This window comes from Austrofundulus limnaeus, unplaced genomic scaffold (assembly GCF_001266775.1).
Source record: "Austrofundulus limnaeus strain Quisiro unplaced genomic scaffold, Austrofundulus_limnaeus-1.0 Scaffold1151, whole genome shotgun sequence".
NCBI classification, from domain to species: domain Eukaryota; kingdom Metazoa; phylum Chordata; class Actinopteri; order Cyprinodontiformes; family Rivulidae; genus Austrofundulus; species Austrofundulus limnaeus.
The window spans coordinates 3183-20020 of NW_013953553.1; the positions used below are offsets into that span (position 1 = coordinate 3183).

General features: G+C 38.8%; 1 protein-coding gene across 1 annotated transcript in view; it reads left to right on the top strand.

Moving 5' to 3' along the window:
- Positions 1-760: 760 nt before the first annotated feature.
- cep128 (centrosomal protein 128) overlaps positions 761-16838 on the top strand; it is a gene marked incomplete at its 5' end in the record, with an annotated part of 70640 nt that continues 54562 nt past the window's right edge. Inside the window, 9 exon segments of the mRNA XM_014030971.1 lie at positions 761-847; positions 1943-2069; positions 2210-2331; positions 2524-2615; positions 3483-3555; positions 7655-7744; positions 11627-11713; positions 14770-14844; positions 14961-15099. Of these exon segments, the coding sequence (XP_013886425.1) occupies positions 761-847; positions 1943-2069; positions 2210-2331; positions 2524-2615; positions 3483-3555; positions 7655-7744; positions 11627-11713; positions 14770-14844; positions 14961-15099 (892 nt within the window).

Consider the following 16838-nt stretch of genomic DNA (forward strand, 5'->3'; position numbering starts at 1 on the left):
TAACATTGGTAACAAAACTAAACGATTTGTTAGACTGCCATCTTTCACACATTCATACAGGAGGAGAACAGTACCTCAGAAACTTGAACAAATAGGCTTTAATAAGCTAAACAATAGAGGTACATGAGAAAACGGAAAATAAATAAATAATTAAATTGTGTCCGTGCCAGTCTCAAACCCTGGTCTCCCACTCTCTGGTCKYACACTCTACCCATTACCCTATTGGAGTACTGTTATGAAATGAGCTGCACATTACACAACAYCAACRMTGARGGCTTTTTATACTYAGGAGGTGGAGCCTTACCTGGGGGTTGCTAGGTGAGGGGCTGAATGCAGGTTCCGGTGGGTTGTCATACGGCTTGTGACGTCACAAAATGTAGGAACTATAAAACTTGTCGTTAATATACATTAAAAATACATTTACTTACAGTAAATATGCCCCTGGGTGCATTTTTGTTGGTCCTAGGACTATTTTTTTAAGAAGTACATACCCAAAGTTGAGTAAAAAAACCTTTAAAAAGTGAATTTTGCATAATAGGTCCCCTTTAAAAAAGAAATGGATGGGTAAAAATGGATCTTGATTGATATTTTTTTACCCTGTCAGTCAAAACGATGGACAACAAAAAAGTCTGGCGCAACCTCTGAGGTTATATCATGTACATAATTTTGAAATGATCCTTCTAGAACTAAAGTTTCCCTGCTTGTTTGTGTTTCATGTGTAATGCAGTATTTGTTGACCTGTTTTCTCTCTGTGTGTCAGGACACCAGTAGGAACTTGTCCAAAGTGGACCGAATGCTGGGTCAGTACAGGGAGCATGCAGACGACCAGGCTGAAGCCATGGCAGTGGTGAGAAAATAATCAATGAATTTACATTTACATCTGATTTACTGTGGGAGTCAACATAATTCAAGATTGTCACCACAGCTAATCCAGCTTAGTCAAGAATGGCTKTAGCTTAGGCAGTTATTGAGCTAAAGTTTGGTGTGGTAGTAGCTGAGATACCCTTATATGCAGTATGCTCTTTATTTTTAGGCCTTTATTTTGTTAAWGACTGTCTCACTGAGCTACAAGGTGACAAGAGAATGTCTCCAATTTGCATTGATGTTTGCAGAGTTCAATTTCCTCTTGTTAGCAGCAGAAATGTGCAGCCATGTTATGTTGAACATGTTCAAAAAAAATGTGTGCAACGATTTTTCTCTCAAAATAACCCCAGTGTCGTCGGGAGTGCCTCCAACTAATCCAAGTTTTGCTGCAACCTGAGCACTAGAGTTTTATTTTGACACGTGCAGGAGCTCTCCCCGACAGAAAACGTCAGAGCCCACTGATGATATATAATATTTACCGAAAAGCCAATCCAAATCTGCACATCTACATGAAGTGAAGTCCAGCAGATGAAACTGTAGGGCGACGAAACCATACGCAGAGTGAAGAATACAGTTTTTGCAAGCAGTGCTCCGCAAAAACAAGCTGTAATTGTGAAAAAAAACTGGCTGCTCAAAATGCAAGCTGTTGGTGTTTTTAGCACTTGGTGGCAAACAGACTTTTCAGTGCAACTCCAGCTGCAAGTTCATGTGTTTTTTTTTCCACAATTTTTCAGCAATTTTTCACGACCGAGTCTTAACAGTTGCAGCTCTGTGAGTGAAGGCATGACGTTCTTTGAATATTTTGTAATTTAAAAGATTACAAGCTCAGTTCTCCACGTGTCTAAAAAGATACTGAATCCCATTTTACGCACACACCTTCTCTGTCTACTGTTGGCACTTTGTGGGCAATAACACATCACTGAGTGCTGTAATGCTTAGTTTTATAATTTCTGGTGCACTTCCTTCACCTCACATTCTTATCTGCAGGGATCTGATATTATTTAGTCTGTTTGTTTAGTTTCTGTTTTTGCTTTCTGCCCCCAGTTTGTTTTTTCAATCATGTTTTTATTTATTTCAGCTTAAGGAGAACTTAGAGGAGTCAATCAGTCAGRTGCAGACCCAGAGGCTGAGCAAAACCAACGGGGTTCACAGCGCCTCCGCTTCTACCTTACACACCAGCGACCTGGAAGCCTGCTCAGGATCAGGTATGGGGAAAAAAAAAGATGCTGTAGAAAGGATTTTGCTGTCGGCTGTGCTTGTTGTTTTCTGCAGTTTTTTTACCTTTAGTTTTGACTCTGACGAGCTCGGCATATTTTCTGAAAACTATACCTTTTGGGGATTTCAGAGGGCCAGCACTTCTATCCTACATCTCCACTCAAGGATTACCCAGGCTCCCCGAGGAGGAGGAGGAGGAGGTCTCAGTCTGCCAACGTTCACTTCAAGGACCACAGCCAGACAGATGAGGATGTGAGACATTTACCAATAATCACGCTTCTCACTCTTTGTAGTTTCATAAAGTGGCCACAAGAGGGCGCACTGAGTCAGCAACATGACTACAATTTGCTACGTCCGTCCCAGACTGTTCAGACGGATGGTTACAGACTTGTCAGGTGATGTTTTGTTTTCAGTAACTGTGACTTTGTGGCTGTCCTCACACAGATTCACACGCTGCACCAAACCCTGCGGGATCTGCGCTGCGACCAGCAGAGGCTCTCGGATGACCTGGATAGAGAAATCCACAGGAGAAATAGGTACCTGCTGGTTGTGAACGCAGCACAACAGCTTGTTCACAGCAGGAACAGTCACCGCGCCGCTACACACGAAACTGCTCGGCTCAAAAAGAGCCTCGAGTAAATTATTCTGTCGTCAAGACATATAATTCAGTCATTAGTTGAAGATAAACTGTCGCTCGTTTCTCTTTGACAATTTTAAAAAGCCTGTATGACTCGGATCTGAAATGGCCACCTCGTTTGTGTTTGTCTTGAAGTTTTTAATGAATGCTCATTAAAACGGTCTCTTTTCAAAAACTCATTTCGCACATTAGCAAGACTAATCAGCATTTAAAGCTGTTTATTAAAATAAAATGCAATGACTCCATAATTAAATTAGAAAGTAGAATTTGGATGTTTGCAGAGGGCTTTATTAAATCAGTACAGGCTGGTTTAGTAAGCCACACTAAGTGATTTTAATACAACTTCTTGTGTTTTTAAAGTCTCTTCATAGGTTCCAGAGCAGCGAAGAACACAGATGATTCAGCTTGGTGTTGTCTTTGCCAATAAATGAAAATTGATAAGAAAATAAAAAAAGAAAACTCACTGGGAGCTCAAGAAGYTGGTTCAGACAGAACGTCTGCTGATCTTTTCTCCCTGCACTGATTAGAATTTGACATTTTGAAGTTATTAACCGCCCAGCCTTTTTGTGCWGCTGACTAGAACAAATTGATCCACGTCACGTTTCAACATCTGATGCAGAATAATTAGTTTTCGTGGCGTCAGATGATGTATTTACGTACACGTGGATCGACGACGTGTCCAGAAACGCCGTTCTTTGGAAACGGGTGACAGCTGTGCTAAGGGAGAATTGTCAGCTGGTTGAATTTGTATGTTTTTGTTTRGCAGGTTGGATATCGACACCAGGCGGGCGATGGAGAACCTCACAGAGCACATGACAGTCTCCCAAAGACAGGACGCTGTGAGTTATAGCCGATATCCCAAATGGGCTTTCTGAATGTGGGATGAAAGAGATGCAGCTGCAACATACGTACTATAAATACTGATGGATATTTTCTCAACATATAGAATTATACTAAACTTTGTAGAGTTAAAAGGATATTTTCAAGTGGAGTTTTATCAAAAGATTATGAAGAATTATCTTGTAGAATAAAGGTTATAATCTTCTATTTTTTTTCCTGAAGTATCACAAATTGATTTGGTAGTTTTTGGTGGTTAGAAGAAAAAAGAGCCAGACTGCCATGTTTGTATATAAGTTTCCACCTGGAGGAAGAAGAAGAAAGAAGCAGCCGATAGTAGCCGCTGCTGCTAACGAGACAACCGTTGAGCATGCTAAGCTAAAGTTTCCTCCTGACTCTGAAAAGAGGATATGAATCACAAAGCTCACTGCAAATTTTATCAAGTAGGGGTCTCTGCAGTACATTGTTCTGTGGGCGGAGTTTGCCCTAACCGTAATTGGCGGAGGTCTTGCTGTGGGTGGAGTTTGCATAATAGTGAATATTAAATAAATTTAAATACTAAATATTACCTCCGCCAAGGTAATATTTAGTATTTAACACTCTGAGATCGGCAAAGCTGTGATGCTTTTACAGGGCTTCTGTAAAAAACAGTGAGCTGGATTGAACAGCATGGACTTCAAACTTTATAAAAGTAATGAAAAAAGCACATAAAACCACAGAGTCTTGTTAGAATAAAAACAGTTTTATGCTGCAGAGTAGAGAAAACAATTTTTTTCTTAGGATTGCTCAGGATTTTGTTTAGTGTGAATATGGATTCATCTGTAATTGTTTTAATAATCACATCACAGTCCCTTCAGTTGTAATCAGATTAGACTGATTAGATTAGACCTTTATTGTCATTGTACAGAGCGCAATGAAGTTACAGTTCAGAACACCCATTCAGAAGAAGACAGAACATAACAAACATAGGAGAGCAAGTCAAATCATGAGGTGCCTGAAGATTCCCACTCCCAGTCGATTGTAGGGCTGGGTATCGATTCAAATTTCCCAAATCGATTCGATTRGATTCACAGGGGCCCGAATCGATTCGATTCACGATTCACAATGATTCAGGACGGTTCACGATTCAGTTTGATTGATTTTTAAGTTAAGGATATCAAGCAGTAACACATTTACTTTGATATGTAAGACATTCTCAAAGGAACTAATTCTGTAAATAGTAGAAACTAATTCTAACTTGGTGCATTGGTGAAATTATAAACATTAAGGGCAAACTTGTAAATTGGAGTTTAATCTTGAAACAAAACTGTCTCAAGTTTCAAAGAGTTTAAACTAAAAAGGAATTGCAAGAGAAAMAGTTGTTGGATTAGTTTTTTAAAGAAATTAAGAATAATTTTCTTGATCACTAAGAAGTGATGGAATAAGTTTACAGGAGAAGAGGTGGGCTAATATAATTATACTCCTGCCCACTCCTTTGAGTGTATGAAAATTGAATATTTGTAATGTTTTTGTTAGCTTCTGTTCAATAAAACTTATTAACAAGAAGAAAAAAAGAAAATAAAGTACTTCAGCTAAAACATTCCACCACTGTGAATTACATTAAGATGTTTCTAAAATTCATAAATAACATTGGTAACAAAACTAAACGATTTGTTAGACTGCCATCTTTCACACATTCATACAGGAGGAGAACAGTTTCAGTCAGATGTTTACCGTAGTTTCCGACCATCAGAACCAGCCGCTCAAAGCTTCTTTTCCTGCTACCACATCCAAGCGCAAAACTTTGCAAACAAAAGTTGTCATGGCCTCTGTTATCTTCAGCTGTACAGCTGAGAACATTAACATTACAGCTGAGAATCAGCTGTAATGTTAGTGATTCCTTTGTTTCTTTTGTTTTGCTCTAAATAACTTGTTGTCAGGAGCTAACATTAGCACTGACGTCAACTGGATGTAAATCTACGGCAAGCCAGGAGTGACACACAACACGGAAATGCGCAGCTTCATCGCACGCAACACCCATTGGGAAAAAATCGATCTCGTGACTTATGAATCGATCTTCCCAAATTTGAACGAGAATAGATCCAGATCGATTAAATTTATTTTTTTAACCCAGCCCTAGTCGATTGCTCTTTGAACAGTCTCAGTTTGGAAGAACAGTGTTTACAGGACTAATGGCTAGTTTAAATGAACACCGACCAAAGCAGATTGCTGCTGTCTTAAAATAGCTTCAGTTTTATTTTTTAAATTATTATTGAAAAAAATTGTCGAGGCGACAGGAGGAAGGTGGTCATCCTGTAACCGGAGGGGTCGCCGGTTCGAATCCCCGCTTTGTCCGTCTTCTCCAGGGCAGCTGTGGCTACAATGTAGCTTACCACCATCAGAGTATGAACGGGTTAACGATGCACTTTGAAGTCCTTGGACTTGATAACAGGCTGTATAAGTTCAGGCCATTTTACCATTTCTGGAGGTTTTACTTGAAAGCTGTTTAAAGCATTAAATCTTTGTCAGTTTTGTATTACAGTTTTTTGCCACCCCAAAGTGGCAGAGGCAGCTTTTACTACTATGTATTATGATTATAAAATTTACATACATCAAAATGTGCACATCCATCCATCTGGCATAGTTATGACACTTGAATCTGTATATCATGCATATAACACATTTATACATGATCTATCCTACCACATATCTGTGTATCATGTTCATAACGCAGCAATGCAGTACCATATATTCTGCACTACTGGTTAGATGCCAAACTGCATTTTGTRGTACATGTGTATTGACACTAAAGCTGAACCTACGGTACTCTAATCTGGCAGGGAAACATATTTTTGTTTTGACAAGCTTGTCTGAGCTCATCAGTTCAGTCATCCTAAAACAAACTTAAGTTTTGTAGTTCATGCAAAAGCAACTGTATAAACCTTTACGCTGCATTTGTTTTAATTACCTAATAATTTTGTCAGAAACGTGGATATTCCCACAGACGTTAGGCTGCACAAGTGTTACAGRTAGCTGCTGCTGCTAATAGTTGTGGTTGCAAATAAGTAGGGATGCATGGTATCACTATCATGATCAAACAGATGCCGCTCAACCAACCATCTCCCCTCCCAAAACAGAAACACAAAGATAAAAAGTGGGAAATCAATATCGGACGTTAATATGGGCTCAGTTTTACATATCGGACCGATACTAATATTAATACTGATATATGCGCAGCCAGGAATATCTGAAGTAGGGAGCCATGTCAGAGGTCTGGTTGTTTATTTATGGTATCAAAAAAAGATACAAATGTGTTTGTATATGTATAGTATAGTTTGTGTGTTTGTGTAATATCAGTAAATATCAGTTATCGGCCATAACACCAGTAATTATGCCGGATATCGATATTGGCTGAAATTTTAATATTGGTGCATCCTTTCAAATAACCATATAATTCTATGTAAATACTAGTTTAATGCTAAATCAATGGCAGTAAAATTGCATTTGCATGAGCTGTATTACAATTTTTTGAAATTAATTAAGTTTTTCCATTAACTCATTGTTGATGTACATTTTCTTTCCAAACTGAGGTTGATTAAAAAAATTATATATACTATAGTGTTCATAGTATTTCTACAGAACCCCACATTTAAATATCTGAGACATATCACCAAACAATGACATCTGAAATTTTCTACTTTGACGAGTTTTGCTTTGGGAAGATTAGACAAAATGTTGGAATTGACTAACCAAAATTTCACTTTACTTTCCAAGCCCATAGCTCCTCGTGCCACTATCAGCACTGTGACAAATACGCCGCTCCAAACGACAGSCAATATGTTTAATATTTGTTATCTCGTCCTGTCTGCGGACGTGGCGAGATAAAAGGTATTAACTGTCCGTTCCAGGTGGATGTGCCGCTTCCTGATTAGACGGGGAGCTGTAGCGTTGGGATTGTATTACTTCCAGCCAGTTGAAGGAGATATATATATATTTTTTTTACACCCACGCCTTAATTTCCCGTCGTCTCATTAATCACATCCCGGCGTCGGTGATGTTTGCGTGACCCGAGGCGTCCTCATTCTTCTTCTTCTTCTGCTGCTGCTGCTGCTCTGTCTGCAGGTGTCGTCTCATGTGGAGAGGCGTCTGCAGGAGCTGGAGAAAGAAAGAAGGCCGGAGCAGCGGGTGGCCGTGGCTGACGAGCTGCAGGAGGTGACCCTCTTTTATTTATTTATTTATTTATTTATTTAAACCTCTCCTCTGTTGCTTCCCTACCATCACACTGATGGACACTCGTGTTTTCTTATAGTTGAGAAAGATCTTTAAACAAGGACCTTTAGCTTTCTAAAAGCACACATAGACAAGTTTAAAGAACATAAAATAGCTAACATTAGAAAGCTGCAGTTACCTGTAAAACTGAAATGAATTCTGTTGCTCAGAGAGAGAGAGAAGTCTTTCTAGTTTGATGTTTTTTCATTTATTTATACCCCTCCTTGATGTGAGGTTGCAAATCCCAGCTTAGTCAGTCTCACAACAATCAAAGCAGTTTTTTTTATATATAAAAAAATGTCAGCAGCACTTTGATCGACATTATAAAAAGGGCTTAGACAAAGTGATTTCTATAGACTGTTGGTATTTGTACTGTTTAATGATACTCAATTTTCCAAGAACTCAGCAGCCATTCCCGCTTCCGTCGCTGCTGCGGAGTTTAAAATGGAYGGATAATTGCGTTTTGAAATGACAGCTGAATTACTTTGGCGATCGCTTCTGAGAAATTTCACCTTAAGAAGAAGTCAAAGAAGCTGCCTTTCTGAGGCGAGTAACCGTAATTAGAACGATTAGAAATTTTCTACGCAATTACAACCACTGATGTATTTTAATTTGCTAATCAAGCGTTTTCCATTGAATACTTCTGATTACAATCGTGCAACAGAAAAAAAACAAAAAAAACAAAACAAAAAAAAACTTTCTAAACTGTTTTTCTCACATCTCTTGCTGAGCTGCCTTACACTCATGACTGATTGGCCATTATGCTTGCAGAAGATTTAGTAGAAAAAAAAAAAGAAAAAGATCATTTATTGTAATTAAGACAAATTTTTGTCATTTAAATTTTAAAAAGGCAAAGACTGATCTGCACTATCCAAGACCACTCATTTAGTTTGATGCAGAACTGGTGACACAAACTTTGAGTTTTCACTTGGAGAGCCATCCTCTGTACTGGCAGGTTGCAGGTTCTGTTTCGCATTAAACCCACTAAATCACTGTGGCTGAGATTTGTGACCCCCAAATATCACATCAGTTTAATTCAGTTTTTTTATAACATCAGTTCAAAACAGTAGGCATCGTAAAAAAAAAGGCCCAAATATCAAATCGAAAACTTAGCATTCATTGCATGAATGCATGTCGCCTCATTTCATACTAGAGTTTTAAACTAATCATCTTCTGTAGAAAAAGGGGCGGAGTTAAAAGGCGAAAATATGTCTTTTCCAGGCACATAGTTCAATTCTGTACCAGAACCTTCAGTTATGAAAACGCTGTGTTTATAAAACAAATTTTGGACAATGAATCTAAATGCTTTGCAATTGCCCTCCTTCTGTTTCTGACACTCCCACTTCAGCACATCTGAAAATTCTGAAGTGAATCATTGGAATGAATTAGAAATTCGAATGAGAGGGGTGGTTTCTTGTTGATTTGAATGTTGTGCGTGTAAACACTTATTCTGAGCGTGTTATTCTGGTCATGGAAAACTGACCTGACTGCACGTGTGCCCTCTGTTAACTCTGACGTACTTCTGTCTGGCTTTAATCGGTCGGTTAGTGATTCAACGTTTCTATCAGACACTTTGAAAGAGCTCCAAACGATTGAACACCTTGATGGTCAAAAGTGTAGGAGCACCGAGTGCAGCAACATCTCCACTTAAACATGCATCAATGAGTCGAAGCAACACTGGGTTTTTCATGAGGGAATGACATCATAACATGATATAAAGCTCAAAAATGTTGATTTTGCAGAATACAGCCCCCATGGAAGATGTTGTGTTCAAAGTATGTGAGACTTTCAGCTGCTATTACATCAAATTTTAGCTCAGTAGCTGTAAAATTAGAAGTTTAACACATTTTTGAGTTTAAGTTTAGCTGTGAGGAGAAAAAAATACCGTCAAATACCGTGAAACCGGTGTAATTGTTGAAAATACCGTGATATAAAATTTGGGTCATACCGCCCAGCTCTACAACYAGTTTAACAAAACTAAGTAATCTGTGCTGTTTGATCATCTAATACAAGATGGCCACCAGTCAGCTGATAATAAAATTTACAAACTTTGTTTACTGACTTTTTTCTTTTACTGTACCTGTGTATCACTGTTTCCCTCCTCTTGTTCGTCTTTTCTTCTTTCACTGGTTGTAGACAGTAATCATGCATTTAGGTCCGATCATGAAGGGTTGAGAAAAAATCATTATCTGGTCTATCGTTGCGTGTTAATAAAACGACTCACCTTACACACCAGTCAACTCCCTTACACTACAAAACTACTTCCCCCCTGGGATTTTCACAATAGAAGCACGTTAAAGTCTCCATGCAATAACGTCTCCATTATAACGTAGTGCATTAAATCTAACTGTGCACGTCACTGAAGAGTTGTTTACTATTCAGCGATGGTGAAAACGGGATGTTTTTTTTTACATCAGACCATATAAGCGTCTGAAACACACCACCCGCCGCCAGTTGTTCCAACAATAACGTTAGCATGCTAATGCGCTTAGCGGTACTATGAAGAAACGTGTCCCCAGGGAAACAGTTCACTGGCGGCCGCGACGAAACGTTCCGCACGTGTTCAGGCTATTCACACCGGTATTCAAAAAAGTCATATCACTACAAAAATAAAAAAATGGTTTTCGGTACAAAACGGTGTACCGCCCAGCACTAACTCGTTGGTTCATGAGAGATTTTGCAAACACAACAGACAAACAGAGGAAAAACAAAAAAAAAACAAAGGCGAAATGGTGATAAACAGTGCCAAAAACATACTTACTGTCAGTTCTGGAGATCGGCTCAACACCCCACACTTGATTTATGGCTCACAGTGGGCTCTGACTCCATGTTGAGGACCACAGGGTTATACAGTAATGTCGTGCTTCTGTTTTACAGAAWCACAACAGAAAGAGATAAGACTTTAAAAAAAAATCACATCAAATCAGTACATTTTGTTTTAAGTTGACATTTTTAAACCAGAAAGGTTTGCAATCTTGACAACAAATTACATTTCCTTTCCACAGGCTCGTTATTGGGATAAAGAAAATTATTAATAAGAAAAACAGCAAATAGCTCCAACTGTACAACTTGATGAAAATCACTGTGATTGGTTGGAAACATATTTAACTGAGAAATTTCTTGTTATATTCACTTTAGAGATTTAGACCCATATTTAGATTAGTGTGTAAATCTTTTAAACTTAGCTGCATCATGTTTGTTATGTTTCAAAACGCAGCATTAGTTCTTTCATTTAGCTTTTCCCCCTGCATGCTGAGTATTCTCAGTGAGCCACAGGGGGGCGCTGTGTAGCTGTGTGCAACCTGATCAACTTTGTTCAGAGTTTTGAACCTGGTGTTTAATGAAAGCAGCTCCTGATCCGTTTGCATCCCCTCTTCAGCGTAGTGTCCTGGTGGGACACCAGSAGGGCCAAGGGGCTGATGGGAAATAATGCATTTGTCTAAAAATCAAGGGTAAATAAACAACGGAGAGGAAATGAAGAGGAAAATCATTTCTTACAGCACTAAAGAGCAGGAAAGGAGGGAGAGCAGAGGGCACATTTATTCCCTTCTGATGGGCCCGCTGCGACGTGAATCAAACACATGAGTCACTGGAGTTGTTGTTGTTGCGAGCAGCCACTAATTCATCACCACGGCCTGCTAAGAATGCTTTGGATTGAGTGGGATCTAAGCTCTTCTACAAATCCACCGTGATGCCAGCATCTTGTTCCAAGAAAAGAAGATGGGAGGTGGGTGGGAGAGGGAGAGACTCTGCGAGGCAGCAGCGCTTTACATRCTTACAGTATTCTTATCTTGTGGTCCTTATCTGCTTGTTTGTTGTTTGTAGAATTTTGAGAGACGCCAGGTTCATCCTCAGGAGAGAGAAGAGGCCATGACAGCCAGGCTACGRAAAGCCGAGAGGGACAAATCCAAGGTGAAAACAAACAAATACGAAATTTATTTTTCCTCTGCTGGTATTTTTTACATCTAGACTTAAAAACATTTGAAAAGGCAAAGAAGATAATTATTTTACAGTTGTTTTCTAATTAAATGAAGCTACTTCTGGTTGTGGTGCTTCGATTAACGCAACGTTGGACAGTTGTTGGGAAAAAAAAGTCTACTTTCTTTTAATTTTGTGGTTTTTCTTAACCAGATCATGCTATTACCAGATCATTATTTCATCATCAAATTTATTCATAAAGCACATTTTAAAAACAAGTTGTTACCAAAGCACTGTTTTCTTCAATGAAATCGAATCCTAAATGAAAAGCTGTGTGAAAAACTAAGTCCAGCAGCGTTTAAAAACCCTTATTAGCAACGTGTCACATTTTGTTTGACTCTTTAATTTTGTCCCACTCTTCTTTACAATGTTGCTTCATTTCATTGAAGTTTGCAGATCCTTTGCTTCTGCACAGCTCTCTAAAAACCTCATCACATTATTTAACTTTGTTGAGTTCTGGACTTTGGCTGGATCATTGCACCGCATTGATTTTATTTTATTTTACATTTCTCCCCAGCCATTCTGTTGCATTAGCTGCCTTTCTGGTTGGGAGCATTGTTTTGTTGCTTTGTGACTCAGTTTGGGTTAGCAAACAGCCAAAACTGCTTTTATAGAGCTGGGCCCGTATTTATAAAACTTCTTAGAGTGGATTTTTACACTTAAGTGCTGAAAATGTCTGAGATTTGCTCCGACTCTCAGACTTAAGTCTAAGTGCCAGTTATTAAAATTCTTCAGTCTAAGAATCACTCTTACTCTCAAGAAAAGTTAAGACTGCTCCAGAGGACTCTTGAGTGGTTAAGAGTTGCCACTAGGGGTCTGAGATGAACTGAAGACAGAGAAGCTGTCCTCCTCCCCACCTGAGTGTTATTCTCAGTTACAAGGTGGAAAACAGGTTTAATCAGAAATATACAAAAGAAACAAAGGTTAAAAAAAATAAAAAATAAAAAACTGTGCATAATGTTGGACTAAAAGGRGGATATTTGTGTGTAGGTTTTGGAGAAAATATTAAATATACTCAGCTGGTGAGTGCATGCGGTCCCCCCCCGTTGCTTGAAAACTGACTTTTACTCTCAACTTTTAACTAAAACTAAGGAAAGAAAGAAAGAAATTAAAATTACGGTGGGATTGAATGTTTCGTTTATTAGATTAACAATCACGTGATACAATGATGGAGGGGGTGCGCTTCTCTCGGACCAAGCTGGTAATGATGGAGCAGGGTTGTGTGTCTGTGTGTAAAGCCGGTGTTGTCTGCAGACAGTGGCGAAGAGGAGAAGGGAGCAGCTGAACCTTACCTCAGGCTCTGAGACATAAAACAACTTTAAAGCTGCTGAGTTTTTGATTTAAAAAAATTGAGATTTTTGTCTGTTCTCATGATGCAAATGAGGACATTTTATGTAATTTACAGACAATGAGTACAAGGTGACAACATTAGTGTGTTGAAAGTGAACTTATCTTAGCATTTTCACAGTCTCATCTTGACATTTCTCCGACAATATTCTTGAACATGAAATCCGAGGCACTGATTGGTCCGTGTCGGGTTTTTTCTAATGTCATCCAGGAGCAGCTTTGRGGCACAGCCAGGTGTCGCAAATCAGCTCTAAGACTGACAAGAATTACTCCTACACTTCGCTTAAAGTAAGACTGAGACACTTGATAGCTGACTTTTACTCTCAGCTTTTAACTAAGAATTTTTTTTTACACTTAAGTCCACTCTTAGCAGCATTCTTAAAGGGGACCTATTATGCAAAATTCACTTTTTAAAGTTTTTTTTTTACTCAACTTTGGGTATGTACTTCTTAAAAAAACAGTCCTAGCACCAAAAAAAAAAAAAAAATGCACCCAGGGGCATATTTACTGTAAGTAAATGTATTTTTAATGTATATTAACGACAAGTTTTATACTTCGTCATTTTGTGATGTCACAAGCCGTACAACAACCCACTGGAACCTGCGTTCAGCCCCTCACCTAGCAACCCCCGGGTGAGACTCCACCTCCTCAGTATAAAGAGCCGTCACAGTTGTTGTTGTGTAATGCGTAGCTCATTACACAACAGGCCTTCAATAGGGCAATGGGGAGAGTGTTGGACCAGAGAGTGGGAGACCAGGGTATGAGACTGGCATGGACACAATTTAATTATTTATTTTCATTCGTTATAAACAGTTTTCTCATGTACCTCTATTGTTTAGCTTATTAAAGCCTTGTTAAAGCCTATTTGTTCGAGTTTCTGAGGTATTTTGACCACTGCTGCTCCCTATTCTGGTAACAGCATGCAGAGCGAGCGCAGAGCAGAGGAGGAGGAGGAAAAAAAGAAGCTGTGACCACGACTCTGACTCTGGGTCTCATAAGGTTGTACAACGGAGCTTCTGCTATTATTAGCCATGCTAATGTAAACGCTGGCTTTGGAGGGCGGAGTTAATGTCAACAGATTTTTGGAGGGCGTTACCAACAGAGCTCATTAACATAAACAGCTCTTCTGAARGGAKGTCAGAGCAGGCAGAACTAGAAAATGGGAAATTTTATTATCTGAGAATTATTTTGTGCATTAAATTGAATGAACATGGTCTGGATAGCCCACAGACATATCATAAAAATTTCTAGGACCCATAATTGGTCTCCTTTAATTGTAATTCTAAGAAGTTTTATAAATACGGGCCCTGATCAGTTAATCAATACATTTGATCAGCAAGAACTGGGTACTATTTTACTTTAAAACAAAGTTAAACTTTTTGATTTTTACACACATCTTTTGACTGTTTTTGTTTAATAAATGAAATGTGTTTTTTTTGTTACACTTAAGCTTAAATGAGAAACATTTCACAGCTTGGTGAATACCAGAAGTCCTGATAAATGAAACCCTACAACGTAAAGRGGGTGGACTTTTTTGTTTTCCCACGATTGTGTTCCATAAGAACATTTAAAATCTAGTTTAGTTCTTATCGTTGATTCTGCAACACCCATTGTTCTGATTGTGTTTGTCGTGTGACCCTCAGGCTGAGCAGGAGCTAGAAAGGGCCAGGAGATTACTGGAGCAGTCYGAGGACAGCAGGGAGTCCCTCAATCAGCAGGTTGGTTTGTGCTCGACCACCGGTTTACAAACGCAGCTGTGCAGGAAACTGCAGGCTGTGAACCTGAAGGACACCTCGGTGCTGTGAGATAGCTGGATGTGTCTGCTGATTCCCAGGTGGAAGATATGCGCAGTGAGCTGCTGCGGACGAGGAGCGAGAAGACGGAGCTTCAGAGGGCACAAATGGAGACTCCCCGTCACGGCTCTCAGCTGCACAGCGAGCGAGAAGGTGGACGAGGTCGACCGCAGGGGTCAGGTGCTGAACTGTGACGGGAAGGGAAGGCAGAGGAAAAGATTTGGATGCAGAATAAATGTTTGGTTTAAAAAGTGGCCATGCCGACTCAGAAATAGTCCACACAGAAATCACTACGTCTGATTTTTACGACATAAAATCTAAAATTTGAGGAAAATCTCTAGACGATATCCATTTAGTGCCAAACGCTGGATCAGATTATGAAAATCGGATGTGGATGAGTAAATGCAGAGCAGTGAAACAACACAGGATTGGAGCCAAAGAGAGTAAATATGGTTGGGAGGAGAGCTTGAGAATCGTACCGGAGCAGAGATTTGATTAGGCTCTGGGATAACTTAACAAGAGTAGAAAAAAAAATAAATAAATAAGAGACTGCCCYCATTCTAGTCATAAAACTGCCTCAAGCTATTTAAAAGTAATAAGAATATTTGATTAAAGATGAATTTTTTATACGAATAAAAAAGGTGGGTAAGGATTTTATCTGACTAAGAAGTATTAATTTTTGTGTTTGGGTTAGGTTTGTGTTGATAAAATACTTCTTAAGAGGCAATTTTCTTTCCCCACTTCATGTTTTATTTACATCTATCTTCCCAAGTTTATTGGCCACATGCAATGACTTGGATGGATTTTCTTTTGAAACATGACATCACCCTAAATTGATAGAATGACGTACACAAATTCAGAATGTGACACTGTACGGTTAAAGCACATTCACTTTTTACAACTTGATCAATATGAAGTTGTGTGCACAAAGGACAGCTCCATTTTATTCTTTGAAAATAAGATGATCTTTAAGCATTCACAAGCTTTATGAATGCTGGGAATTCAAATTATCACAATAAATGCGTTTTTTGCCAAGGAGCCCCCACATCATGACCAGTGCCATCTTGTAGTTTTTTTCCCAACCATGTTGTTCATTAAAGTAAATAACTCGTGGCGAGGTTTCCTGCTGCACCAATTCTGGTTAGTTGTATTTTTTGTGTCATGTACAATTTGTATATTGAATGAAAATGTTCAATTTTTATAGTCTGTGGCTCAAAGGACATATACAATTTTGAGTTCAGACAATTGCAACATTCTAAATATTAATACAAATAAAAARCATAAACAAAACCAAAGCGAGTTGGGAGCTCTGGACAAAACAAATGAGAGAAAGCCAGCTTTAAACTAGCCAAGCAGTTGGCCACTGGACTCATGCTGCTGTACTAAATCTATAATCCCCAAACTAAAGCTAAGAGCCAAAAACAGGAGCTGGTAAATCCCAAACCCAAATAATAAGTAAAAGCAACAAAGATTAACAAAGTGACAAGGCACAGCACTGATCAGGGCTCTAGACTAACTTTTTGCACCGGTGCGCCTAACATTTTTTCTTAGGTGCACCAGCACAAAGGTTAGGTGCACCCAAATTTTCAACCACATCACCTAACATCAGAGTTTTACAGGTTATTTTTTAAATCACTGTTCATTAAGGCAACATTAACTCAAAATAATTAGTAACAATCTAGTAAACATAAAGTTCTTTATTTGAACCAGAATTGTAGACATTTAACTTACTGAAAAGTATTTAAAGTGATTCTATAAAATTCTAAGTGCAAATGTTTAAAGGCTGAATGTCATAAACATATTAAACATTTCATGGTTAAGTTTTTTTTTAGACACAAGCCCTTCAGATAGACATCTCTGGATCTTTGGCCTTGGATAAACCAGAATGATGAACAGAGAATAAAGATATGTTTTTGAAC